General features: G+C 49.8%; 2 protein-coding genes across 5 annotated transcripts in view; both read left to right on the plus strand.

Annotated features, from left to right (window-relative positions):
• The window catches only part of CHFR (checkpoint with forkhead and ring finger domains), a 26,500-nt gene extending 23,160 nt beyond the window's left edge, over window positions 1-3,340 (plus strand). Inside the window, exons 15-17 of the mRNA XM_002923178.4 lie at window positions 449-556; window positions 1,012-1,084; window positions 2,130-3,340. Of these exons, the coding sequence (XP_002923224.4) occupies window positions 449-556; window positions 1,012-1,084; window positions 2,130-2,172 (224 nt within the window). The 3' untranslated portion in view covers window positions 2,173-3,340. The remainder of the gene's footprint in view (window positions 1-448; window positions 557-1,011; window positions 1,085-2,129) is intronic.
• A 6,767-nt stretch (window positions 3,341-10,107) lies between these two features.
• The window catches only part of GOLGA3 (golgin A3), a 44,235-nt gene continuing 27,963 nt past the window's right edge, over window positions 10,108-26,379 (plus strand). The window contains exons 1-4 of one of the 4 annotated variants that reach the window (XM_034638897.1): window positions 10,108-10,440; window positions 15,500-15,788; window positions 17,956-18,234; window positions 20,987-21,099. In XM_034638897.1, the coding sequence (XP_034494788.1) occupies window positions 15,680-15,788; window positions 17,956-18,234; window positions 20,987-21,099 (501 nt within the window). In that variant the 5' untranslated portion in view covers window positions 10,108-10,440; window positions 15,500-15,679. Of the gene's footprint in view, window positions 10,441-10,489; window positions 11,126-11,200; window positions 12,492-15,499; window positions 15,789-17,955; window positions 18,235-20,986; window positions 21,100-26,379 lie in introns of those variants that run through there. The other 3 variants (XM_034638900.1, XM_019803747.2, XM_034638898.1) reach the window with 3 other exon arrangements.

Here is a 26,379-nt window from a genome sequence, read left to right on the forward strand (position 1 = left end):
GAGGGCTTCGGGGGGGGTGGGGGAATGGGGATAGACTGGTGATGGGTAGTAAGGAGGGCATGTATTGCATGGTGCACTGGGTGTTATATGCAAATAATGAATCGTGGAACTTCAGATCAAAAACTAGGGGTGTACTGTATGGTGACTAACATAATATAATAAAAAAATTATTAAAAAAATTGTAGAAAAGTAAAAAAAAATTTTAAGATATTTGAATTTTTTTTTATCCAAGTGGAATTATTTTGCTGTGAGGAAATAGGTTGGTTTCGTTCTCATTTTCTGAATGTCTGGCCCATTGTCTCTGCCCCCTGTGTGGATCAGTGCCTAGGTTTCCCGCTACTTTGCAAGGCCATAGCTGTTCTGCTGTTCTGGAAACATGATGCTGTGTGCTGGAAACATGATGCTGTGTGCTGACTGGCATGGCCACATGAGGCTGTATTCCTTCCAGATTACAGAATCACGGGAAACACTGTGCTGTGTTACTGCTGTGGCCTGCGGAGCTTCCGAGAGCTGACCTACCAGTATCGGCAGAACATTCCTGCTTCCGAGTTGCCAGGTAAGGAAGCCCCCTCGCCCCCAAGTCTGCCTAGATTGACTTCTGCATTCCTTCACACAGTAGATGTGCTGGGCCTTTGCTCCACGTTCTTAGCGGATGTCCGCCTCAGCAGGGACAAAACCGGGCGGACAGGCTGCATGGAGACCGTGCTTATTTCCGGGCCTTCCTCACCCCGGGGTCAGCTCAGGCTCTGGCCCCATCTGCTGGGACGTGGGCTTCCAAAACGAGAGTCACAGAAACAACCTGTAGACAACTGTAGTAGTAGCTTTGCTTCCTGAATTGGGTTTTCAGTTAAACTTTTTTCCTTTCCTGAAATCTTGGGACAGGCCAAGGACACTAGTTACAAAGTGTGACAGAATGCTGTGCCTGTCAGCCGCAGTTTGTGCCCTTGGGTCTTGAGTTCATGGAGCTGAGCTTGTGGGTGTGATGTGCGTTACATCTTTTTTCTCTTCTAGTGGCTGTAACGTCCCGTCCTGATTGCTACTGGGGCCGCAACTGTCGCACTCAGGTGAAGGCCCACCACGCAATGTGAGTGATGCGCTCTGCTAGGCCGGGGCGCGAGTGCTGGCACAGGTCCTCGGGGCTGGGAAAGGGGCACCAAAACGGGCCTCCTGCAGAAAGGCACACCCCCGTTTTCCTAACAGGAAGGTGATTTTTTTTCTTTGAAGTGTTTTGGCCAAGTTGGTACCTCAGCTTTTAGGGATGTTTATGAACTAGTTAATTATTGACTTGTGAATATACTAATTTCGTCGTCTTGTTTAAAGTCACATGGTATACAAACGAGTGCTACCGTGTCTGTGTTCTGTAGAACAGCTGTCATTCCTGCTGACGCATGGAGGGTTAGCACGTTGTGAGTCAGTGCCATGGTCACTGAGAACTTGGGAGCCCCCAGCCTGGGCCGCTGCCCTGGGTCTGTCTTTGGTGCCGTGAGCACGTGTCTGTCATGGCTCTTCAGGGACTTGCAGCAGGCATTTCCTGCTCACAGTGACACCTGCAATGCCACGTGGGGTCGTCTGTAGGTATAGGTGAGGTGAGGATGTTCAATCAGTCTCACGGACTGATGCTGTTTGAGGCTGCTATGATCCCCGGTTATTCATGGGATCAAATCAAAGTCACTGAGAATGTGCCCTTAGTTCAGGTGACAAGGACCGAAGTACAGGCTCCCTCGAAGACCAGTTCTGTGGAATAAAACCTTGTTTTGTATTTGAGCATAGACAGTGTATAGAAGACCATTTCGTTATTGGGAAAGAAATTTTACTAGTAACTCGCTGATCTTTCTTAATAGAAATAGGTCTTTCTGTCCCGTGGAGTGGCCCATGGTGCCGCGGGGACACTGAAAAGGCTTTGAGTATTTAAATCTCTTCTCCAAGAAAATTACCTAAAATGTCTGACTTTTAAAATTTAAAAGGGAAAAAGAAGGCTGCCATAGGGGTTAATTTCTTGGATGGTACTGAAAATATGCTGCCGTGAGCTGCCCCATCCGCAGTCAGCTTCTCGTCACGTTCTTCCAGGGCGTGACTTCAGGACCCTCTTGTGTGAATACTTGTGTAATTTCACTCTTTTCTCCCTGCAGGAAATTCAATCATATCTGTGAACAGACAAGGTTCAAGAACTAAGCATCTAGGAGGCACCAAGGTGGCTCGGGGGTATCGGAGGTCAATGACAGCGTTTCAGAAAATACCGGATATAGACATTTTAAGGGCATTTTACAGTCCCCCAGGGGATGCTGGGGGTCTCTACGTCTGGCACTGTAATGTGACTTCTGTTCTGGAGTGAGACCTTCTTAGCAAGATCCCCTGCCTCAGTGGCCTGGGAGGCCTGGGGCGGCACAACCCACCCCTCCTCTGTGCTCGGGGCCTCCAAGAGCCCTTCAGCCAGAAGAACCATGGTCAGCTGTCCCCTCCCATTGAGACGATGACGTTCAGGTTTGCTCTTTGTACCTTTCTCAGAACTATGGTTAGAACAGACCTCTCTCCCAAGGAAGCTTTCGTGGGAGAAAAAGGAAAGTCTGTTGTTGAAGGGAAAGGGAGCAAAAGTTTACAGCCTGCAGGGCACACCCAAGCACCTGCTGCGGGGCCAGCCACGGCGTTTTAGACATTTTCATAATAGGTTTGGTGCTTATCTTCTAGGGAGATTTATCACACACGGTAGCACAAGTAATATAATTTATAATTTACAAATTGACTAAAATTGGGATAGTAGGGTATTTGAGAGAATAAACATATGTTTCTGTTTATTAGAAAAAGAAAAAATCAGATGTCCAGAACTGCTTACCCTAGACACCCAGCGTCAAGTGCGTGGCCCCGTCCTAAGAGGGCAGAAGTTGGGGTGCTGCCACCCTGAGCCTGCCACGGAGCAGAGCGTTGGTGCCTGCTTCTAGCTCTGGCAGCACAGCTGCAGGTCCCGCTGAGCTGCCCCACGACCTTCATTTCTTCCTGCGGGCCGGGTTGGCCCTGGTGGTGCCCCCGCCCACTGCAGCAGCCCCTTCCCCAGAAGTGCGAGAAGCCTTTGCTTCCACTAGTCCTGTCCTGCGTTGGGTTTGCCATGTCATCTGGAATAATACTTGAAATTTTGTTCTTTGTTAAAAAAAAAAAAGTTTTTTATCTTTTGTTGAAATCATCTGTTATTTTTGTTTGCAAAATTGTAACTTGTTGCTTCTTCTCAGGAATAGGATTTTCAACTGTTGTCTTGCTCTTGAACAGACTCAGAAGCAGCGCTTTGTCTGTGGCAGAGGCCTCCTCCCTGCGACCTAATAAACAAGCCGTGTCTGTTTCTCTCCCTGCACGTTGGTTTGTGTGTCAGCTGCGGCTTGCTCCTCTGACACGGGGGACAGGCTGCGGGCATCGCTAGTGACCGACTTCACCGCTCCAGAGAGCCTGTGGTAGCCCCACTCTCAGATGAGCCACACGTGACAGGGGGTTGGTGCCCGGGTCTGAGTACTCGGTGTAAAGGGAAAAGGCACAGAATCTCCTGGATCCACCAGCCCCCACTGACAGCCTTTTGGTCGCATGTTGAAGCTGTGGCTTTGTGTCTAAGCCCTGGGCTCACCCTGGACATCTCACGGCCTTGCCTCATCACTCCCTCCCCTCCTAAAAAAGTAACAACAAAGATGTGGCTCTTGAGGGGTATGCCAGCTTTTTAAGCCTAGGTTAAAACAGAACGTGTGACTTGCCTTAGGCTGCACTGGATCCTTCCATGAAGGAAGGACCCACTTAGGATTGGAGTGCGGGATCCACGGTGCAGGGCCGACTCTGCTGGGGCTTGGGCTCCCCGTTTCTAATGAGGGCTTGTCTACTCTCACTCGTAGGAGGAGCTTGGGGCCAGGGCAGTTACTCTCTGGGCTATTTCACAGACCTGGGTGGGTTTGCGACTTCCTGTTCGTCAACACCCTCCCACCCCACGTAGCAGCCGGCCCACAGTTGGCCTGGAGCCCTGCTCTGTGTATGCGTGTGCGTGTGCGTGTGCTTATGTGTGGTGGCGTGGGAAATCCCAGGCACAGGCTGCCTGGGCATGAGTGGCCAGCTCAAGACTCCGGTGTGATTGTCCGTAGATACTTGGGCCGGGTCCTGGAGCAGGCCCAGGTGAGTCTCTGCTGCCAGCTTCCTGCCCTCTCCTCCCACAGCTTCACTCAGCCCATCCCCAGACCCATGTCCCTCAGAAGAGGGGCCAGGCCTGCCCACACCCCCATCTGCGGTGCACCTTCCTGGCCTGTGGCTACTGTGGGGGGTCCTTATTGGGCACGGCCAGAATCCCGCAACTACCCTTCAATCCCGCAGAGCTGACAGGGTCAGAGTCACAGGCCCAGATGTGAGAGCAGCAGAGTGGTGTCGGAGTGCATATGCTGCAGGGAAGCAACCAGACTGGGAGAGGATGTGGAGAGGGTCTTCATGCAGCCTGCAGAGAGGAGGCCCAGAGAAGGCCAGCTCTGGATCAGGATGGCTGTGGTGGACACCAGCCGCAGGAAGCCAACCTCCAGGCCGGAGAGAGGAAATGAATGGGGGACTGACTGGATTCAGAAAGCCCAGTAGATCTGGCTTCAGGTGTGGCTGGATGCAGGAAACACCACCATGCTGGAACGCTTGTCTCCCTGTGTTTATGGCCACCGATTCTCAGACCTCAGCTTCCAACAAGCAGAAGCAGGTGAACTTCCCACTCGTTCAAATGGAAACTCATCCCTGACCTAATCACTAGTGGGCCAGGCCAGAGGCTCCCACTGCCACCTGGGCTGTCAGTACTCCATGGGCAGGTGGGGCCCTCTCAGGCAAGGGGAAGAGGAGTGTCATGGGTTGTCACCAGGAAAGCAGACCGGCTGCTGGGAAGCAGCTCTCTGGCTTAAACCCAGCAGGCCAGTCAGCTTGCCAGACCTCAGCCTGCTGACGCCCGACCCTAATGGGGACCGTGTTGGCAGCAGCCTGGAGGGAGCGCCAGGCAGGTCTCAGTTACTCCCCTTGGAGATGCCAGCCCACGTGAGGGGTGGGGACATGGAGGAGCCCAGACACATTTGGGGGGAGATTCACAGCTCCCTACAGAATTAATTCCAATTAAGGACCTTGATGCACATGGAGTGCAGCCCAGTCGGGCCTCTGTCACGCCATCCTGTCTCTCTGGACATCAGCAAAAGTGAATGCAGCAGAGTGAAGCCATGTGCATTCCTTCCTGCTTTCAGCCCCTGTCCCAGCTATTCAGAGGAGCCTGAGGGAGACCCAGTTCTGAGGATTGGCCAGCTGAAGGTGGCCAGCCCCACCATGAGCCCTGTCACCTGCAGAAGAGCAGCCTTGCCAGCTCCCAGGAGACCGTTGTTCTGGTCTCAGGAATGTCGTGAACCAGTACCTTAAAGACAACCATTTAAAAATCATGAAACTTTGGAGTTCGTAAGTCACGTTAAAAACAAAGGTAATAAGCACTCAGGACTCTTCCTAATGAACGTACTCCGTCTGACCATCACGTGCGTTCTCGGTGTTTGCCCAATATGTCTGCATGATGTAGGTTCTCGGTGATGGTGCCCATCCCTGCCCACCCGCCCGTTTGTGACTTCAAGTTGGTAGCTTGGAATTTGCCCCGCTGGGAGGATTCACACCATGGAAATTGGTAAATGCTATGAATCAGGATTATTTTGTTTTTGTTTATTCTGGAGAGAAGTTTGTTACAACGCGTACCGGCACATCACCCAACCAATGTAACTATGAACTGATACAGTTTGAAGCCACCACGTTTTGGGGTGGCTTGCTACAGCAAAAGAGTGACAATATCGCGGCCCGTGTCGGCCTCGTACTGGGTGGCCCTGCCCCCCCCCCCAGGAGATCCCTTCTGCTCACCCACCTGCAGGCCCTCCCGTACCCGGGTCCTCGCAGAGCAGCGCTGCTGCGGTAGAGCCCAGCTGGCCCTATCGTCCCCCCACTTGGCTCTGTTCAGATCCCCTCCTCAGAGGGTCTCCCTGGACTCCCCTCGTGCTGCCCAGCGACCAGCCACGCTGGTGTGCTCGTTTGGTTTTCTTCCTGGTGCCTGGCATTATGGAAAGTACACATTTGCTTATTGTTTGTCTCCCCGTCAAAAACCCAGAGCAGGGATCTTCCTGCCTCGTTCCCTGTTGTGTACTCAGCCCAAACATCTACCCTTGGCAAGTACCTAAGGATCGCTGGCGGACTGGTCGGCTGCTGGCTGAGTGCACAGATGAACGCAAAGATCTAGCTTGGGCATCGCTTCCCCGACGCACAGGGGACAGCTCCTTCCTGCCTCTCTTACGCCTCACGCGCGCTCTTTTTTTTTTTTTTTTAAGATTTTATTTATTTGAGAGCGAGTGAGCACGAGTGGGGGGAAGGCAGAGGGAGAAGCAGGCTCCCTACTGAGCAGGGAGCCTGATGTGGGACTCGATCCCAGGACCTGAGCCTAAGGCAGACGCTTCACTGACTGAGCCACTGAGGCGCCCTTTATTATTATTTTTTAATATGTTTAATATGTTTGTCTCCTGAAGATGGTGATCTTGGAACTCCTCAGTGGGTTCGCGCCACTCTGGCAGACCCTGTGCAGCTTGCCCCCTCGTCGCAGACCCCTGTCCCACTCTGCTGGTTCCTTTCCTGCTAAAGCCAGACCCTTTCCTTCCCCAGACCCTCACCTGCCTGCCTCTTCGTCATACAAGTGTAGCTCCACGATGACTTCCTCAAAGAAATCTTTGAACACGGGACTCTCCTTGCTGTTCCCTTGCCAGAAACACTGTTCCCACAGTGACCTGCCTGATTCCCTACTTTATTCATGTGTTTGCTTGACCTCATGTGGGGGCCTCCCGAAATGCTCTATCTGAAATAGCAGCATGCCTCCACGCCCCGTTTCTTTACCCTGCCCTTCTCCGACTCCTCACTTCCTGTCTTGTGTTTGTGTGCTGTCTGGTTCTCTGGGAAGCACCCGCGACAGCAGGGTTGTGTAGAGTCTAGAAGACTGCTTGCAGCACAGTAGGCCACAATACTGAGTGAACGAGTGACCGTCTCCTCACATGAATGATGCCCTGAAGGGCTGATCTTCCCCACACAAACAAAGCTGGCGCGGAGCAGGGATCCCGTCTCCTGCTCTCCAGCTAAACCCCACACTTAGAACATGACCAGCACGTTCAAGGCACCGGAATGTGTCCACCAATGGATGGATGGATGACAAAATATGGTGTATCTGGACAGTGCAGCATATTACTCAGTTGTAAAAAGGAACAAAGTTCTGATACGTGGTAAAATGAATGAATCTCAAAGCTTAATGCTGAGGAAAAGAGAAGACAGTCACAAAGCATCACATATTCCGTGGTTCTTTTCATATGAGATGTCCAGAATAGGGCAATCCATAGATACAGGAAGTAGTTAGTGGTTGTCGGGGGAAGGGGAGTTGGGGGGACTGTATGCGTACAGACTAGAGGGATCCTTTGGGGTTATGGAAATGTTTTATTACTGCATTGAAGTAAGTCCAGTTTTATTTACTAAAATGTAAATGTAACTGTAAATTTAAAAATTGAATTGTACACATAAAATGGGTAAATTATATTGTATGTAGATGATACCTTCATAAACTTAAAATTTTTGCTTAATTAGCATTTTTTTTCCTGCATGAAAATGCCAATAATATATCGGCTCATTTGTTTTTACGCTGAGTGTTGTCGGTCACATTTTACTCACCCTTTGTTTCTCCAGTTTCCCACACTGGTTGCACCTCGCACAGCTGTAGCAGGATCTCAAAGCCCGGAAACACGTTTGTGTACAGCTCAGGACGCGGAATCGCTCTCACCGCAAAGACTTCTCTCCTGCCCCACTTTAGCCCCCCCACCCCCCCTCCTTGGCAACCAGTAATCTGCTTTCCATCTCTATAATCATATCATTTCACAAATCATGTAAGTGAAAGCATGTACTAGGGTATTGTTCTTTCGAGATTTTTCCCCCTCACCATGATGCCTTGGAGATTCGTCTAGGTTGCTGCATGTATCAATAGTCCTTTTTTTATTGCTGAAGAGAGTCCCATGATGTGAACGCTCCACCGTTGGTCTAACCATTCATCTGTTGTGGGGTTGGTCGGATTCTGGTTGCTTCCAGTTTTGAGCTATTACAAATAAAACTATGGTAAACAGTAGTGTCCAGGTTTTTGTGTGGATCTAAGTGTCCTTCCTCCCTGAGGTAAATATCCGGGAGTGCAGTTGCTGGGTCATACACTCAAGTATATGCTTAATTTAGAGAAACCGCCAATCTACAGAGTGGCTGTACCATTTTAGAGTCCCACCAGTAACGTATGAAAACTCTAGCTTCTCCACATCATTGGTATTGCTACTATTTATCTTAGCTGCTCCGATAGGTGTGTGTAGTAAGTTTTCCAGGCGGTCTTAATTTGCATTTTTATAATGACCGGTGGTGTTGCACATCTTTCACAAACTCCTTTGCCATCTGTATATACTTTTCGGTGAAATGCCTCTTCATACGTTGGCCTATCTTGTAACTGCATTTTTAAGTTTTTTAAGTTTTTTTAAGTTTTTTAAAGTTTTTAATATATTCTAGGTGCCAGTCCTTTATCAAATATATGGTTTCCAAATATTTTTTGTTAACTATCTGTATCTCGTCTTTTCATTGTCAGTGGAATCTTTCTCAAAAGAAATGTGTTTAATTTTGGTGAAGTCCAATTTACTCATTTTGTTGTTTTGTGGTATCATGTCCAAGAACACTTTACCAAGCCCTCAGTCCTGAAATTTCTCCTCTGTTTTCTTATAAAAGTTTTATAGTTTCACACATTTCTGCACTTAAGTCCATGATCGTTCTGAGTTAAATTTTGCATTTGCAGATGACATGATGGTCTATGTACAAGATTCCAAGGAATTTATAAGAAAAACTCCTAGAGGGGTGTTGTTAAGCGTCTGCCTTCGTCTCAGGGCTTGATCCCAGGGTCCTGGCATCGAGTCCCACATCAGGCTCCGCCCCTGGGAGCTTGCTTCTTCCTCTCCCACTCCCCCTGCTTGTGTTCCCTCTCTCGCTGGCTGTCTCTCTCTGTCAAATAAATAAAATCTTTAAAAAAAATAAAGAAAAGAAAAACTCCTAGAACTAACTACTGAGTTCAGCAAATTCTCAGGATACAAGATCAACACATGGCATTTAATTACATTTCTATACACTAACAAAGAACGTGTGGAAACCAAACTTTAAAACAATACCATTTACTATTACTGCAGAGAAAATTAAATACTTCGGTTATCAACATGTACGGGATCTGTATGATCAAAATTACAAAATGTCAAAAGAAGCCACAGAAGACCTAAATAAATGGGAGACTTACTGCATTCGCGGACTGAAAGTCTCAACACAGGAAAGATGTCGATTCCTCCCCAAATTGTTCTGTAGTTTCAATGCAATTCTATCAAAATCCCAGGAAGGATTTTCACAGACACAGTCGAGGTTATTCTAAAATTTATATGGGGGGGCATGGGTCCCCAAATGCCTGGAACAACCCTGAAAAAGAGCAAGTGGGGGAAATGCCCTACCCGGCGTCGGGGCCCGCTGTTGCCGCGGCGCGGGCGGCTGCGGTGCAGGCGGGGGCAGGCGACAGCCGACATGGGCCCCCAGCCGCGGACAAGCCGCAACACCCCACCACACGAGCAGGCGGCCGATGGTGGACAAGCGTGCAAGAGCAAGTCGATGGAGGAGGGACAGGGTTTTCAAGAAACGGTACTGGAACGATTTCAAAGCCAGAACAGACACAGGGAAACCCTTCGCCTCAACCTCGCGGCCCGTGCCGACGTGTCTGTGCTCGTCGAAGAGGTAGGACATCGCTGTGGATCCGCAGAAGTCACTTCTGCATCCGCGCCTTGCGGTGAACAAGAACCCGCGCCGTGGGAGGTGAGCGTTCGGGGTTCGAGGCCGGCGGAGACACCCCGCACCCGCCCCACCCAGCGGCGCGGACACCGCCCATCGCCCCGCCCCCACCGCCTGCGCCTCCTAGCCACGCCCCACAGCGGGGCCGGGGCGGGGCGAGGGTGACCACGCCCACAGCCTGACAGATGGGGCGGGGACTCGAGCCCTGGCCACGCCACTTCCGCCGGAAGTTCGCTCGTTTAGCTTCCTGCTGGAATTGGTCCTGCAAGTCCGCAAGTTGCATTTCCGTAAGGGAGAGACTCGCAGACTCGCTTTCTGAAGTCAGCCTCGCGCCCGTTGTGAGTGGGCTCTCGAGTCCCACCCTGCGGTCGGGGCAGCCCGGGCCGAGGGCGGCTGTTAGCGAGCAGAAGAGGACGGTCTGTCTTCCGGAACGGAGGCAGCGCGCGCAGGCTGTTTCCGGGGGGTCCTAGCCCGTCGACGCGCCGCGCCCCGCCCCTCGCGCGGCCACGTCTCCGCTGGAGGTGCGCGGCCGGCGGCCGCCGAGGCTTCCATAGCGCTCGGGTGAGGGTCGCGGGGCAGGCGCCCGGGCTGGGACTCTGGCCTGGGAGGGGCGCGGTCGGGGAGGAGGCCAGGCGGCGGGCGAGGGGCGCCGGGCCCTGGGCGGACGCGGACGGCCGCGGCTCCACCCGGAGCGGCTACGCCCCCACCCGGAGCGGCTACGCCCCGCGTCGGTCCCGCAGCTCGCCGTTGGTAGCCTCGGGGCCTGGAGCCGGCCTCCTGAATCCCCGCCCGGCGAGCCCTTCCCGAGCGCTGCGTGCGCGGAACGGGGCGCGGTTTCTGTTAGAGGTGACAAACGTGACCTGCTGTCGGCTGCAAGGAGTCCCTCTAGCTGCCCGCCCCTCCCTGCACCTCGCCTCCGGCCAGCTCCGGGGGGCTGAGCGCGGTCCTTGCCTGAGCCAGTGCGTCCAGACGCGGCCCGTGGACCTCCGGAGCCGGCGGACAGCTCTGTCGGGTGTTAGCGGTGTGACAGGCGCTGTGCACTGCAGGTCCTGGGACGCGCTGAACTCAGCTTCAGGGTGGCGATGGGCACGTCAGTGCGGCCCTAGTATGGGCTGGGTCTGCGGGAAGGCCTCCGTGGCCAGAAGTCAGTCGTGCAAAACTGTGGGACGAGAGTGTTTCGGGCTGAAGGAGCAGCAGTGTGGTGACCCCCGAGGGAGGAGTAACCTCGGGGGACTTCGCTAAAGAAGTATGTCGAGGTCGTCATGAGAAGGGAGGAAAATGACGGGGGACAGGGATGCAGTGGAGGGAGGAGCCGGGGGGCCGACCGCTTCCTAGTTCATGCTCGGGCCTGGGTTTTACTGTCAGTGCGATTAAAAACCGCTGGGACGTAGTCTGCCATTTACAGGTGAGTCACACATTTAAACACTTCGCATCGTTTCTGTAGTGTTGCCAAGCGGTTTCTGGAGCCAGAGCTTTCAGTTCACGTACCTTGAATGTCAGGAAAAGAAAATAAAAATCATCTGACGTTACTCAGATTCAAAAGTAGCGTTTTTTATTTTTTTGTTTCTGGCCAGTTTTCAGCAGCGTACGTTCCTAAGCAAGAATATCTTCGGTTGGCTTTAACCTGTCAGTTTTGACAAGCAGCCGTTGAAGAGAAAACAACGCTAATAATAACAGTGACCATTTATTGAGGGTGTGGGACAGACCTGTGCCTTGTTGTGTTTCATCTTGGCAAAATTTTGTATTCTTTTTCTCATCATCTCACTGATGAGGCAACGGGCTAGGAGTGGTTAAGAAGTCTGCCAGGACCGTGCAGCTGAGGGTGCAGGAGTCAGGGCTGACACTGGAGCCCACCCTTTCCACAGCACTGCTCTGCAGAGGCTTTGCACACCGGCCCCTGTTCACCTGTGGTGACTGGTATGGCCTCAGCAAGACATTATCTTCTTGAGGAGGTCCTATTTGCTCTCTGGCCGTGCTATTTGTAATTGCCAGTGGAAACAACCTGAGCAAGGCAGGGTACGTGGAGCTATTCGTGTGTATCTGGCACTCACGTCATCCACTGTATGGGGAAAGCTGGAAGTCACACACACTTGCCTGAGCCAGTTTTTTTGGTATGAAGTCCCTCGATGTCAGATGGCGTGAATTCAGAGTTAGGAACACATTATAAGGCATAACTTTGCCCTGTCTCTTCCCTCCAGGAAATGGCAGGGTACAGGTGGTCAAAAATGCTGCTGTGATAAGACTGGTATTGTAATTTTGTTTCAAATCAGGAACTGGAATGCATGTTACTAATAACAGCTTCCTTGTGCTGTGCTCCCAGCTCTCTGACCCTTCTTGCCCTCTTTTTGTCAGCGGTGAGGGAATGAGACCCTGACGACTGAGTCACGCTAAGTAACGTTCACCTGAGACTGAGGACAGACAGAGAATGCCATCTTATTATCTACAGGGAGATGCCGCCTCACCAGAGGCTGTTCTGGGCAGTGAGTTCTGTCTGTTGTCTGGCTGCAGGAGTTGCTGCACGTGAGCAGGAGCCATCTTTAAGAGTTACCAGGACACGTCCCAGGCCCAGGGTCTCATATTGTGGAGGGCTCCATCATCCAGCTCTGAAGCGGGTAGGACCTCTCAGGTTCAGCAGGTTTCTTGTTTTTCAAGAAATCCAAATAAAGGGAATTAAATGAGCATGTGATGGCATCGGGCTTAGACGGCCTGACCCATTTGTTTCCATGTTTGGTGGAACTTGAGCATCTCAGCCAGAGTTCCTCTTCCCCGGACCGTGTCAGGGTCAAGTGTTGTCACTGCCTGCCTCGGTGGCGCATTCTCCATGGCTCCTCGGCGGCTGCTCTGCCTTCCCTTGTCCAGTTGGCATATTCTGTGTCTAGTACATGAGTGAAGTCTGTCTGGCTGCCTGCTCTTCCTTATCCAGGTGACGTTGCCTTTTTGGGATGTGGCCATTACATGCTGCTCTGCCACTTGATAACTTCCAGGGGGCATTCTTTGTCTCTCACTGGAACCATAGCTTCCAAGTGTTTTTAGGAGGAATGGTTAGAGTTCTTCTGTATTTGAAAAGGCAGCGTTGGTGTTCAGGAGGCAAACACTGTATTGTGGGGCCACTAGCTTGGTTGCTAAGGGGTGGAACTTGGCAAAGCCAAAGATTGAAGTCAGTAGCCTGCGCTGAGCACAGCTCAGAGTAGGACATGTTTAAGGGGTAGGGGCAGACTTGGAGCAGTGGCTTCTGCCTCCGAGGTTCCTGCAGCATGATGGAGGAGATGGGCACACACACATTTGCAGGGTGGTGTGCACAGAGGGTTATCTCGATGGCAGAAGGGAGTGGGATAGGTGCTTTACCTGACGCCGAGGAGAGATTTGAGAGCAGTGCCGAATGGTAGACATGCAAGGGTCCTTGGGAATTTGCCTGGTGGTCAAGGGGGAGGATGCACCTATGGCCCAGAAACCAGCTTCTGCCTGAAAAGCACTCATCTGCTGTTGCTACCCTTTCAGGTATCATAGGGAAAGGTGATTTACACACCTTCACCCCTGCCCCCACAGGACAGAAACAAGGACATTCGAAGGCAAAATGCAAACGTTTTCTTTTGTGAAGGAATGTTTCGGGTTGGGCAGCACATACAGTATGCCCTGTGCAATAACAGTTGGTCCCACTTTCCACTGTGTTGCTGCATGTTCTTGAAGTGGCAAGCGTGCGATGAAGGGCACAGCCTGGCTGTCCTGCTCGTATGCCTTGCCTTGCTTTGTGGGCATCTTCTCCATACGATCAGCCATCTACAGTATCCAAGTGGTTTTCCGTGGAGCTGGGACCCTGTGGAACGGTGATTTTTTGGAGGGCCCTGTGGGATGTGCAGGGACAGGTGTGGAGTCTCCAAGAGCCTGTTTGTCTCTCCACTCCCTCCCCCACCCCAGAAAGGCTTTGGGGATGAAAGAGGTTACTGATTATTGTAGAGACAAAAACAAGATAGCAAACTCACTGCAGACAGCGTCACGTTGTGGGCAGCGTCAGTAACTGTCTTCATCTCTGTGATCCAGGTATTGTTTCAGTCTTCAGATATTTACGTAAGCGAGACACTGAGCCACCCTGGCACCCAGCGCTTTTCTGTTAGCTGGTTGGATTGTCGTCACCCCTGTTGTCATACATTCTAGCCTGTTCCTTCTAGTACAGTCCTTAGTGCTGGTTCTACTCTTAATGTACATGTAACCTTTTCATATGTTTTTAAATTTTTTTAAAGATTTTATTTATTTATTTGACAGAGAGAGAGCGAGAGAGGGAACACAGGCAGGGGGAGTAGGAGAGGGAGAAGCAGGCTCCCAGCGGAGGAGCCTGATGTGGGGCTCGATCCCAGGACTCCGGGATCACTCCCTGAGCCGAAGGCAGACACTTAACGACTGAGCCACCCAGGCGCCCCAACATTTTCATATTGTTACACGGGCAATGGTACTGACCCATAGCATCTTTGGCCTGTAGGGCGCCAGACAGCAGAGTGGAATCTGTGGATGATTAGAGCTGCAAGCCAGACACTCCTGGGTTTACACGGGGGGACACTGCCATCACTAGTGCCTCGATCATGGGGGACCAGGTTATGTCAGCCAGCAGTGGCGGCTTGGTCATGAGGTACGGCAAGAGAGGATTGTGGAGAAAGAGCATGCCGGCACCCTCCTGCTGTGGCGTTGGCGTCAAGTCCCCCGCCCTGTGTGGCCAGTGCTCAGGTCCCTATCTGAAAGGTCTGTGTGGGATCTGTAAGCTGGAGAAGAAGTCCTGTAAATTTTTGTCCTGAAACTCATGAAACCTGGAATAGGATAGTGTGAAACTTATTTTAAAGGAAGTAAATGCCAACATCTGTGCAGAATGCATGCGGCTCCAGGCTTATCTGATGATGAGGAACAGGTTATGAATGTCCTCAGTACGCTTCCAAAACGGTAACCAGCTGCTGAACTTGGGGAGGAGTTTTCCTCCCTTGAACTAAGCCTCGCAGGATGGCCTAAAAGCTGATCCTGACAGAAATGAAAGACGAGACTGGTCACCTGCTGTGAGATGCCTTCTCTGGACCCCAATTCCCTGGAGGCTCCTTTCCATGTGTCCTCATCTCCCTGTGCTTGCCCCGATACAGCGTACGGTGTCCACGTTCCGTGCACCTGCGTCTTCTACCATCAGGTCAGGTTTCCTGGGAGGGGGGCTTGCCCTGGGAGCCCTGTGAGTGCTTAGGCCTGCGTGTCCAGTACAGATGTCACTGGTCACATGTGGTTGTTTAACTCAGATTACTTAAATTTTAACAAATAACTCCGTTCCTCGGCCTACCAAGCCCTGCCTCTGGTCGGAGGCTCCCTGTGGTGTTTATAGTTCCAGTTCCAGCTCCATCGGGGCAGGATGGCCCTGAGCCAGCACCAGTACAGACACTAAGCACCTTCAGGAACAGGCCCAGGTGTGGCTGGTTCAGCATTTTATCCTCACAACCTGGGATATTGTAGGTACTGAAGGGTTGTCTGCTGAATGAATAAATCTGTGTTTATTATATAGATGTGAGTTGGGAGCCAAATGTTAGTCGTGGAATTATTATTCAAATCTGACAAGTGAAGATTTGTAATTCTTTCTTTCTTTTCTCCCTCCTGTCAGGTATCATGATATTACTTGGTTTGATTTCAAGCCACTTATGAGACTTTAGATCTCCCCAGAATGGAAGGCCTAGTGTGGTTCTTCCCAGAAGCTCTTGACTCCTGCTGATGGCCGAAACTGAACCTGCCAGCAGCTCACTTGCAGCCCCTGAGACTCAGCCCAGCCTGTGCTGTTCTGACCATGGACAGGATGCCAGCCGGACCCAGCAGTGGCACCCCAGCCGACCCGGAGGCCCTCCCCCAGCCCCCAGGCTCACCGGTGCTGCCTGACCAGTGGGACGAAGCCCAGTGTAAGTCACCGGTTACTCTTTGCTGCTGACATTTTGCCAGTAAATAGGAGGACGTGGACTCTCTTGCATTTTGGAACACGACTGTGGTGTTTAAGACCATAATGAACTGTACGTTCAGAGTGTTTTTACTACTCGGGAGTGTTTTCTCGTAGTTGGTGGCAACTGGAAATCAAGTACCGTGCGTGTTAAGCAGAGCAGGAGCTGTCCCGTGCTCTGCTCCAGCAGGCTGCAGCGGCGTTGTTTCCTCTCAAGACTTCTGTGTGTCTTCATTGACGCGTTGTTCCCTGCCTAGCATCCTACCTTTCTTGTTGGTGGGTTGCCTAAGTTTTACTAACTGGGATCCAGAAGTGGTCCAGTAGTGATCTAAGGATTATTGGACCACATTTGCATGTTAGCTGATGGGTTATTCATGTGTCAGAACTACAGGGTGAATTATTCACTCGGTTCTTATGCCCCTCCCTGTTTCGGAGGGTTGGTGCGATATGTGCTTGGAGGTTGTAGAGTCTGTACTTACCGATTTGCTGGCAGAAATTGCATTCTGTTCTTGCAAGTGATGTTCAGGCACCTAAAGTGGTTTTGTTGATTAGTGCTCCTTCAGCGCCAGGCAAGGCTGGTAGCAGCAGGGGCCCAAGACCAAGGATTCAACGGCAGGATAGACAGGGAGCCAGCTCTTAGATCTGTCACTGAGGCAGTGAGCCCTCAAGCAGGGCTCTCATTTGATCTCATTTCACGCTTGTGTAAATGGAAGATGAACGGTGCACGCACCTGAGGGTAGTTGTGAGGCCTGAAAGAAATGGTGCATAAAACACAAGTGCTCAGACGCGGCGAGAAGTGGTGGTAGCCATATTTTGTCATTGTGTCGTCATCTTTGTTACTTGTTTATCCAGGATTTGACTTGTGTTTGGGAAAAATAGTCTTAATGTTTTTGGGGCCTTCTTTTAGATTTTTTTAAAAGTGCAATATAATGCTCAAAAAATTATTTTGTCATGTAAACAGGAAGATGTAGGGACTCTCCCAGATCTATAAGCCCATCAGAAAGTGGTATTGACCTGATTACCTTGTATCTGAAATGTAGGCTCCCCTCCCCCTCACCCAGCATGGAGCCAAAGGGATGTTTGCATGAGAGCAGACGATCAGGTCAGGGCTGTGGTCCAGTCTCCTCATTCTTTTTTGAGTCTGTGGTGTCCTATTTCTATGGTTTTTACTCTCAGGGAAGTGTGACAGTGAGTCGCTGTATTGGTTAGAACTCACATGTCAAGTGTCAGAAACCCATTTTGAATTTCCTTGGGCAAAGGGCAGTTTCTTGGATACATCCTGGGTATGTCCAGGGATCCAAGTGACGTGGATCCCTGTGGGAGGCTGGGACCTTGCTGCCCTTGGGAACCTCCAGAACCACACCCAGAGGCCCCTGGACCGTCCCTTCCTCCCTCCAGGCGCCGTCTTGGTTCTTGACTGCCAGCTGGCTCCCTTACTGGGGTGAGGGGGCAGAGAAGGTAAAAATCATTTAATTGTAAGAAGTCTTTTTTTTCTTTAGACAAGGAAATAGGTTTCAGTTAGTGTATGACAAATCTGTGTGGTGATGTTAGTGGGAGAGACTGAGCTGGGTACGTGGGTGTACGGTCATCACTGGTTAAACTTGGGTTTTATCTAGCAGGCTCTCATCAAACTGACTCTGCCTTAATTGTTCGGATCAGTTAATGTACCTCTTTGCCTTAGATTTCTCATTTTGGAGGATACACTTATGTTTGAAACAACTTTGGAACTGCCCTGGTATAAGCACAGTGCTGTGGCTCTGGTTAGCACGCTGTTTCCAGTGCCTGTTAGGAACGTTGTCAGCTCTGTTTTTAGCATTTATTTCCTTTCGCTATTTTTAAAACCAGACATTCATTGGATTTCTCATTGGTCTTGTTTAAATGAAAAGAAGACATTACTACTTAAATCCCACAATCTCGGTTCCACAGATGAGCAGTTGAGCTGCTTGTCCGATACCACCCACTTATGTGAGGAGAGGCCTGCTCTCCTCTCAGAGCAAACGGTCTCATGGGGCGTGGAGATAGCTCATGCTCCTGCATCTAGAGTCCCTTCTGTCCTGTGTTAGCCGCGTGTCTGAAAAACAACTCGATCTAGTTGTTAAAACCATGATGGCCCAGCATGCTCTCTTTTCCAGGTGCCAGTATCCAGGTACACAGAGCTTCAGACGGTGGAGGAGGCCTGGATGTACCCAGCAAGGGCGACTCCTGTCAGAATGGGCCGACGTCACCGTTCCCAGACCCTTCGTCATCTCTTGGTCCCCCCACAAGCCCAGGGGGTCCCGATGCCTCTCCAGGTGTGGCTGGTTTCCATGACAACCTAAGGAAGTCTCAGGGGACTAGTGCTGAGGGCAGTGTTAGAAAAGAAGCTTTGCAGTCTCTCAGACTCAGTCTTCCTATGCAAGAAACTCAACTGTGTAAGCATCTGTTCCCACCGGGCTCTTCCCCGCTCTCCCCCAACCCTCCTCCTGCCTCCCTTGTTACTCACCACCCTTCAGAGGCACGTGCCTTGACCGGCTTGCTGCCCGTCCCTCTGTCATCACCGATGTATCACTGTGCTGGGTTGTGCATTGAACAAGTGGCTCCCTTTTAGAGAGAAAATACACTTCTTCATGGTTGACACTGGGGATGCTGCTCCAGGTCTGGGTTTAAAGGACTGTGCGGCATGTCTTTTTCTTCCCAGGATGGTGAGCAGTCATCGGGGAGTTGAACTTCGGCAGCTTTCTTTTCTGAATTATTTTAATCAGCGTGGGGACCCAGGGGTGAGCAGGTCACAGACTGGCAGCCCGTGAGCCCTGGAAACATCCAAGCCTTTTTCCAACATGTTTGTCATACACAGACACACACGATCTTACATAATGGGATCGTACCACACATGCCGTTTTTACCTCTCACACTGCTCCCCTGCTAGCGAGCCACATTCTGACATAATCCTTTATGGCCCTGCAAACAGCCAGGTTTCAGTCATTGTGTTTAAAGAAGGGATTAGATGGTCATATTTCCTATTTAGTGTTATCATGTGGAGATTGCCCCCATGCTGTCTGATGCAACTGCAGATTCATTCTTCGAAGGCTGGTCAAGAGCCTGTGACGTGACCGGGTGGGTCTCTGCGTCTGTTCCATCGGCCAGCATGACTAATGCTGCGGAGAGCGCTGTGGGACACGTATCCAGCAGCGTTCGTGCTTTAATTTCTGTGGACTGCATCCCAGAATCAGAATACTTGGTCGAAAGCAATGGCATCTTTATTTCCATCGTGCACAGTCCTTTCGCTATACCGCTAACGACCCTGAGAGGTCTGGGCTCCCCCTGGGCACGCACCGCTCTCAGTTTCACCAGCCTGTTGGCTGTGCCACAACACTTCTTCGGTACTTCAGCTTGGAGCTCACACTTCCCTGATCGTTTGGGCATCTTTTACCTGTTGGCCATTTGCCATTCTTTTCTGTGAATTGTTGATTTGTTTGGCCCATTTTTCTTTTGGACTGTTTGCCCTTTTCTTCACAGGCATTATTTTACTAGGGCTGCAGTGTGTTTTTAAAATTTCTGTAAACTTAGGGGCACCCGGCTGGCTCCGTTGGTAGAGCGTGTGACTCTTGATCTCGAGGTTGTGAGTTCAAGCCCCACAATGGGGGTGTAGAGCTTACTTTAAAAAAATAAAATAACTTTTAACTGTCGACATCGAAGTCCAGAGCTGTCATATAATAAGTCTGGGTTCCTGATTGTAGGGCTTTGTGAGCCCTAACCCCAGGTACCTACATGGCAGTATCCTGCGGCCACCAGCTGCCCTCTTGGCGAGTATTTACCCAGCCCTGAGTCCGCTGACTTGGGCTCCGTGCTTGAGACTGTAGACCCCGAGGTTTTTGCCGTGTGAATCCCTTAGCCTTGTGAAAAGTAGTAGACCTTTCCAGTGACAAACACACACGTTAGTAATGACTTGATGGGTCCCTAGCAATTGTGCAGGTTTTAGAGATTATTTAAGATTTTTATTTATTTTGGGGGGGGGGTGCGTGCTTGCAAGTCGGGAGGGACAGAGGGAGAGAGAGAATCTCCAGCAGACTCCTTGCGGAGCGTGGAGTCTGACCCGGGGCTCAACCTCACGACCCTGAGATTGTGACCTGAGTTGAAACCAGAGTTGGATGTTGGACTGACTGAGCCACCCAGGCGCCCCTGAGGCTTTAGGGATGATTTAAACCACAGCTGCTTATCTTCTCAGAGTCCACATCTGAAGGAGGTGGTGTCTGTGAAGTGACTAAATTAGGACACGTTCCTGCTCTCATCAGTGTGGGAACTGACCCTGCCTGTGCCCTTGGCAGCATTCCAGGTCCATAGCTGAGTGTGAAAGAATCCTGTGGCTGTCGTCCCTTTTGCTCACTGTTCAGCCCTTTTATTACCTAAAATGAAAGATTAGGGTTTTGAGATATTCTCAATTCTGTTTTTGGCAAGAAGCTCTCATTTCCCCTCCTGTCCTTGAGTCTGGCCCCTGGACAGGAGTTGTCTCTGTCAGGAAAATGAGGTAACCAGCCTCAGGCCTCGTGGGGACTCCTGCTCGGACTTTACTTTGAGGTGAGTCCTGAATGGGTCACTGTGAACAGTTTTTTTCCTTAGTAGGTAACGACTGAGTACTGCTTGTATGAGTGCCTTTCGATTTTGCAAAACTTGACTGTAACAGGACTCGCCGCGGGAATTAGATAAGCCATGGGTCAGATTGTGTCTGCAGATGCGACTGTGAGGAAGTCACGTTTGGTGTCCCTTGACCACATGCTCAGATTATCCCTCAGTACAGTTCTGTGGATGCGACTGTCCACGTGCTGCTGTGCGACATCCCGAGCACAGCTGGAGCTGCGTGGGAACTGAGGGCCCTGGGACTGACTTTAGATTTAGTTCTTGTGTTGCTGCAAGTCACGGGTGAGCCATGTCCATTTTACAGCTGGATTCCTGTGGGGAGTGACATGCGGGTGGTGTGAGCACAGACCCTGTGCTTTGCCAGTAGGTCTTCTCCCATGCACGTGCAGGGCTCCCGGTTGTCTCTCCATCAGGAAATAGCTCTTTCAAACTAGAAGCTAAATTATATTTAATTGGTAATGGAACGCTAAACAGCTTACCTGCTGTTCTGGTTTGTCCTCTGTGCCCTGGTGCTTTACGAGTTTTTAAACGATCGTTTCCTCACCGCAGGTTCGACAGAGGCTTCCTTGCCCTTGGAGAAGGAGGAGCAGGTCCGCCTTCAGGCACGGAAACGGCTGGAAGAACAGCTCAGACAGTACAGGGTGAAGCGCCAGCAGGAAAGAGTGAGTCTCCCTGACTTGAACAAGCTAATGGGGAACTTCATGTGTGGGAAAGAGAAGTTCGACAGCATTTCTAGGACCTGTCGTTGGTTTGTCTGTGCTGGGATGGCCTGTGCTTCTCTGGGAAGATCACTTCTCTCTGCAGTTCCCACCCTTCGGGAAGACCATAGCAGGACTGTGGCTCCTGCCCCATATGGGCCGCCTTCCCTGTAATCGAGCATATTTGATTCCTGTATCTGCCATTTGAAAAGCTGAGACTGCAAGTACTTGGGTATAATTTTCCTCCCTCCTTGAGCAGTCAGTTCTAGGTTTATTTCATGAGCACTGTAGCATCTGTTGACCGGTGGTCTGTACAGTGTCAGAGCGTGTGCCACGTCACGTGGATTTGATGAGTACATGCTAACGTCAGTTCTATTCAGGTACGAAACTTTTGTTGGCATGCTAATGAGCACAGTCTTTTTGATCATATCGAATGACTGGGCAGTTGGGTTTGGGTGTTCGTTTCATACTTTGTCCAACTTTTGTGTACTTGAGAATTTCAAATTAAAAGGATTCAAAATTAAAATTAACCTTTAAACACGGTTTCAGTGAGTGATTTAGTGGTGACATGTCCCCATCAGGCTCTTTGTGTTCCCAGGAGGGTACTGTGACATTATGGGTGTCATTGCTCCAAAGCCAACGTGAGTGGGCTGGAGGAGCCACCACCAGGCTCTTCTGCCTGGTCAGGGGCTTTCAGGGTCTGTCCCGATGGCCCAGCAGAAGTTACAGTGATAACAGCTAGTCATCATTTCGTGCCAGGCATTGTGTTCAGTTCCCTACGGAAGAAGCTGAGGCTCAGGTAGGTAAGGGGCTTATCAGAGGTCACTCAGCGGTGAAGTGAGAGTCAGAATATAGACCAGACAGTGACTGTCGGCCAGGGCCTGTGCACCCTGGCTCCAGGGACCTGTTCTCACTCTGCCTCCTGGAGGCCTGCCTGGGTCGTCCAGTATTAGGCGATTAATGTGTCAGGAGTTCTGTGTAAGATTCCACATGTGAAATTTAGCATCATTTCCTGTCTTTAAAAATGATATAATATAGGGGCTCCTGGGTAGCGCAGTCGTTAAGCGTCTGCCTTCGGCTCAGGGCGTGATCCCGGCGTTCCGGCATCGAGTCCCACATTGGGCTCCTCCGCTGGGAGCCTGCTTCTTCCCCTCCCATTCCCCCTGCTTGTGTCCCTCTTTCGCTGGCTGTCTATCTCTGTCAAATAAATAAATAAAAAGTCTTTAAAAAAAATGATATAGACGCATAACTGATGGTTTAAATGGAAGGATATTTCCTTAGTCTTCAGTAAGATAACTTCTCTTCAAGTGATGGAAATGGGCATTGCATTTGTCTCATGCTATTCTGACCAACTTATGGTCCCTGTGTGCTCAGCCGCCCACACCCTGAAGAAGGCAGGCAGGTGGGCAGCAAGATGCTGGTATGAGAACCACCACCTGTCCCGCTCCAGAGACTCTCAGGGCAGGGCCAGCGGAAGCAGAGTGCAGTCTGGGGGGTGCTGTCCTGTGCTCAGACCAGAGTCTCCTTTAGGCCTCCTCAGCCCTTCAAGGAGTGGCTGTCATTGAAGCTCAGAGCGGAATGGCTGGCTGCGTGGGGGTCTGAGCCTGCCGTCTGCACGCCAGGCTGTGCTCCCTACTGCTGTGCTCCTGGGTGTCATGTGAAATGCTCATGACCAGTCAGCACCACCTGCCAGCGTGTGGAAGAGCGCAGGGTTGCCGAGTGAGGTTTTTCTGAGTATGGGTTAGCTTAGAATGGGAGAATCTGTGAGAACTCATTATGGTGATCGGTCCCTGTGAAGGGGTTTTATGACCATCCAGCAGGTGCTAAAAGGCAGGTATTTGGTAGAAATCAAAGTATGCAAAATAAGCAACCGAAACTAAACTAGGAGCAGAAGGACACTTTTTTAGGAATATTTCGCTTACACAAGGAACATAGCTCAGACCCCACATTCACATGCCACATGTGAGTCAGTCATGGTGAGTAAGAGTTCTGTCCTGTTTACAGTCTGATAAACACTCTGAAAACATCGTTATGCCTTAATGGTGGTCGGTTCTTCACACTGCCTGCCCTTCTCACCATGTGCTGAGTGCCATCATCCTTCACAACAGCATGTGGACCAGCAACCTCTTCTGATCGATATTTTGGTTGTTTCTCAATTTTTGTATTTTTTAAAAAAGATTTTACTGTGAGAGAGAGAGAGCGCCTGCTTGTGTGCGTGCAGGAGTGAGGAGGTGTTGGGCAGAGGGAGAGGGAGAAGCAGGATGTGGGACTCGATCCCAGGACCCTGAGATCATGACCTGAGCCAAAGGCAGATACTTAACCCACTGAACCACCCAGGTGCCCCTGGTTGTTTCTAGATTTTTGAAATTGCAAACAGTGCTGCAGTGAATGTTTTGTGCTTTGGTGTACTTTTGTGGACAAATCCTTGAATGTCAAATTATTGGGTAAAGGTTTTCTGTATTTGTTAGTTTGATATTTGTTGTACTCTGGATAGGCTGGACTGGCTTATACTCCAGTTAGGAGTAATGACACTGCCAGTGTTGTCCTTGTGAGCATTAAAATAACAAAAATTAGATTTTGTCCTCTGACAGGTGAGAACAACAGTGTCTTAGCAGTTTGCACCTTTTATGTGTTAGTGGTTTGTGTGGCTTTTTTTTTCCTTAAGATTTATTTATTTTAGTGGGGGAGGGGCAGAGGGAGAGAATCTCAAGCAGACTTCCCACTGAGCGTGGAGCCTGACGTCGGGCTCGATCCCGTGACCCTGAGACCATGACCTGAGCTGAAACCACAAGTTGGACACTCAGTCGACTGAGCCTCCCAGATGCGCCATGTTTGTGTGTCTTTGTCAGTCTTTGCTCATTGTTCTTTTGGCATCTTTTTGCAACATAGGTGCCATATATTTGAAATTATCCCTTTTTCATCTTTATTGCAAATATTTTTTCCCTGTTTGACATAACTTTTAACTACTTCTCAGGTGTATTTTTCACTGCACATCAGTTTTAAATATTTGTAGTCAAAATTTTCTATCTTTGCTGTTACTTCTTTTGGGGTTTACATCGTATTTCAAAAGGATCTTCCCATTTGAGGATTATAAATAAGTTCACCAATGTTTTCTTATACAAAAAATATAAGATAGTATAAAAAGTATTTTATTTTATTTTTAAAGATTTATTTATTTGTTTATTAGAGAAAGACAGCCAGCGAGAGAAGGAGCACAAGCAGGGGGAGTGGGAGAGGAAGAAGCAGGCTCCTAGTGGAGGAGCCTGATGTGGGACTCGATCCTGGAACACCAGGATCACGCCCTGAGCCGAAGGCAGGCACTTAACGACTGCGCCACCCAGGCACCCCTATTTTTAATTTAATTTAATTTAATTTAATTTTATTTTATTATTTTATTTTATTTTTTATTTTATTTTATTTTATTTTATTTATTTTTTTTTTTAAAGAATTTTATTTATTTGACAGAGATAGAGACAGCCAGCGAGAGAGGGAACACAAGCAGGGGGAGTGGGAGAGGAAGAAGCAGGCTCATAGTGGAGGAGCCTGATGTGGGGCTCGATCCCATAACGCCGGGATCACGCCCTGAGCTGAAGGCAGACGCTTAACCGCTGTGCCACCCAGGCGCCCCCTATTTTATTTTTTTTAAAGATTTTATTTATTTGACAGACAGCCAGCGAGAGAGGGAACACAAGCAGGGGGAATGGGAGAGGAAGAAGCAGGTTCCGGGATCACACCCTGAGCCGAAGGCAGACGCTTAACAACTGAGCCACCCAGCCGCCCTTAAAAAGTATTTTAAAATGTGTTTTTTAACTATGTGTTGGATGATGGTGAGAGGTGGGAATTCGCCCCTCTGTGGATAGCGGGTTGGTTCTCATGTTGCTCGTTCCCTCAGCAGTTGTAGCCCTGCTTTGTTGCGTGGCAACTTGAATATCTGCCTGCCCACCTGTACTTGGATGGATTTCTGGGCTGCATTTGGTGTTGTCTGCCTGTCTTTTGCTTTTCAGTTCCCAGTGGGTCTAATTACTGAGGTTTCACAGTCTGTGTTAGTATCTGGACCGGCCCGTCTATCCATTGCCCTGCACCCTGACACTTTTCCAGCCATTTTTGCTCATTCTTCCCGTCGCATCCCAGTATCATTTTGAGATGTTTCCCTTTCCCCACCTTGTCCCCTTGCCCTATCGCGATTGCACTGACTTCATGGAGTAAGCATAGGATTGGCTATTTCTCTGTTAGAGAAAGTCCTTTTGAAAAGGCAACTGGGGAGTGCCTTGATGGCTCATTTGGTTAAGTGTCCGACTCCTGGTTTTGGCTCAGGTCGTGGTCTTCAGGTGGTGAGGTGGAGCTCTGCACTGGGCTCCACACTCAGTGCAGAGTCAGCTGGAGGTTCTCTCTCTCTTCCTCCCTCCACCTTCTCTGCCCCTCCCCTTGCTCACACGCACTCTCTCTCTCAAATAAATAAAATCTTTACGAAATAGCAACAAGGAACAACGTCTGCCATCATCCTCCATCTCCTTCAAGGCCCTTTGGGAAGTTCTAGTTGACATAATAATATAAGAAAAGTAGGAGATAAAAATACTGAAAAAGAGGAAAAAAGTTGTTATTTGAAGGTCTTGGTATTAACTTGGAAAACTAGAGGATCAGCTGAAAAATTATAATAGATTTATTAAAATATTCTAAATTATTAAAATAATGGTTCAGAATATCGTCAGTTTAAAATACAAATGTGAAAAATCAATAGTTATCCTAATATGACTAGTTATAAAATTAGTGGGAAAAGATAATATTTATAACAATAAAATGATAAAATATCTAAGAATTAAAATGGCAATAGAAATGGTTTAGAAACAGGGTGGCTGAGTGTCTCAGTCAGTGAAGCATCTGGCTTCGGCCCAGGTCATGACCTCAGGGTCCTGGGATCAAGTCCCACATCGGGCACCCTGCTCAGTAGGGAGTCTGCTTCTCCCTCTCCCTGCTTGTGCTCTCTCTGTCAAATAAATAAATAAAATCTTAAAAAAAATGGTTTAGAATTTAGATGAATCCTACATACATTCCTTTATTGAGAAATGCATGAGCAAGTACGAATAACTGCAAGCAGCTTGTTACTTATAAACCTAAGGTCGTTGTAATTCAGCAAGGCTTTTTATAACTTGAACATTTTTAGGGCACCTGGTGGCTCAGCTGGTTGAGTGTCTGACTCTTTTTTTTTTTTTTTTAAGATTTTATTTATTTATTTGACAGAGAGCC

This window comes from Ailuropoda melanoleuca, chromosome 12, assembly GCF_002007445.2.
Source record: "Ailuropoda melanoleuca isolate Jingjing chromosome 12, ASM200744v2, whole genome shotgun sequence".
In the NCBI taxonomy this organism is placed as follows: domain Eukaryota; kingdom Metazoa; phylum Chordata; class Mammalia; order Carnivora; family Ursidae; genus Ailuropoda; species Ailuropoda melanoleuca.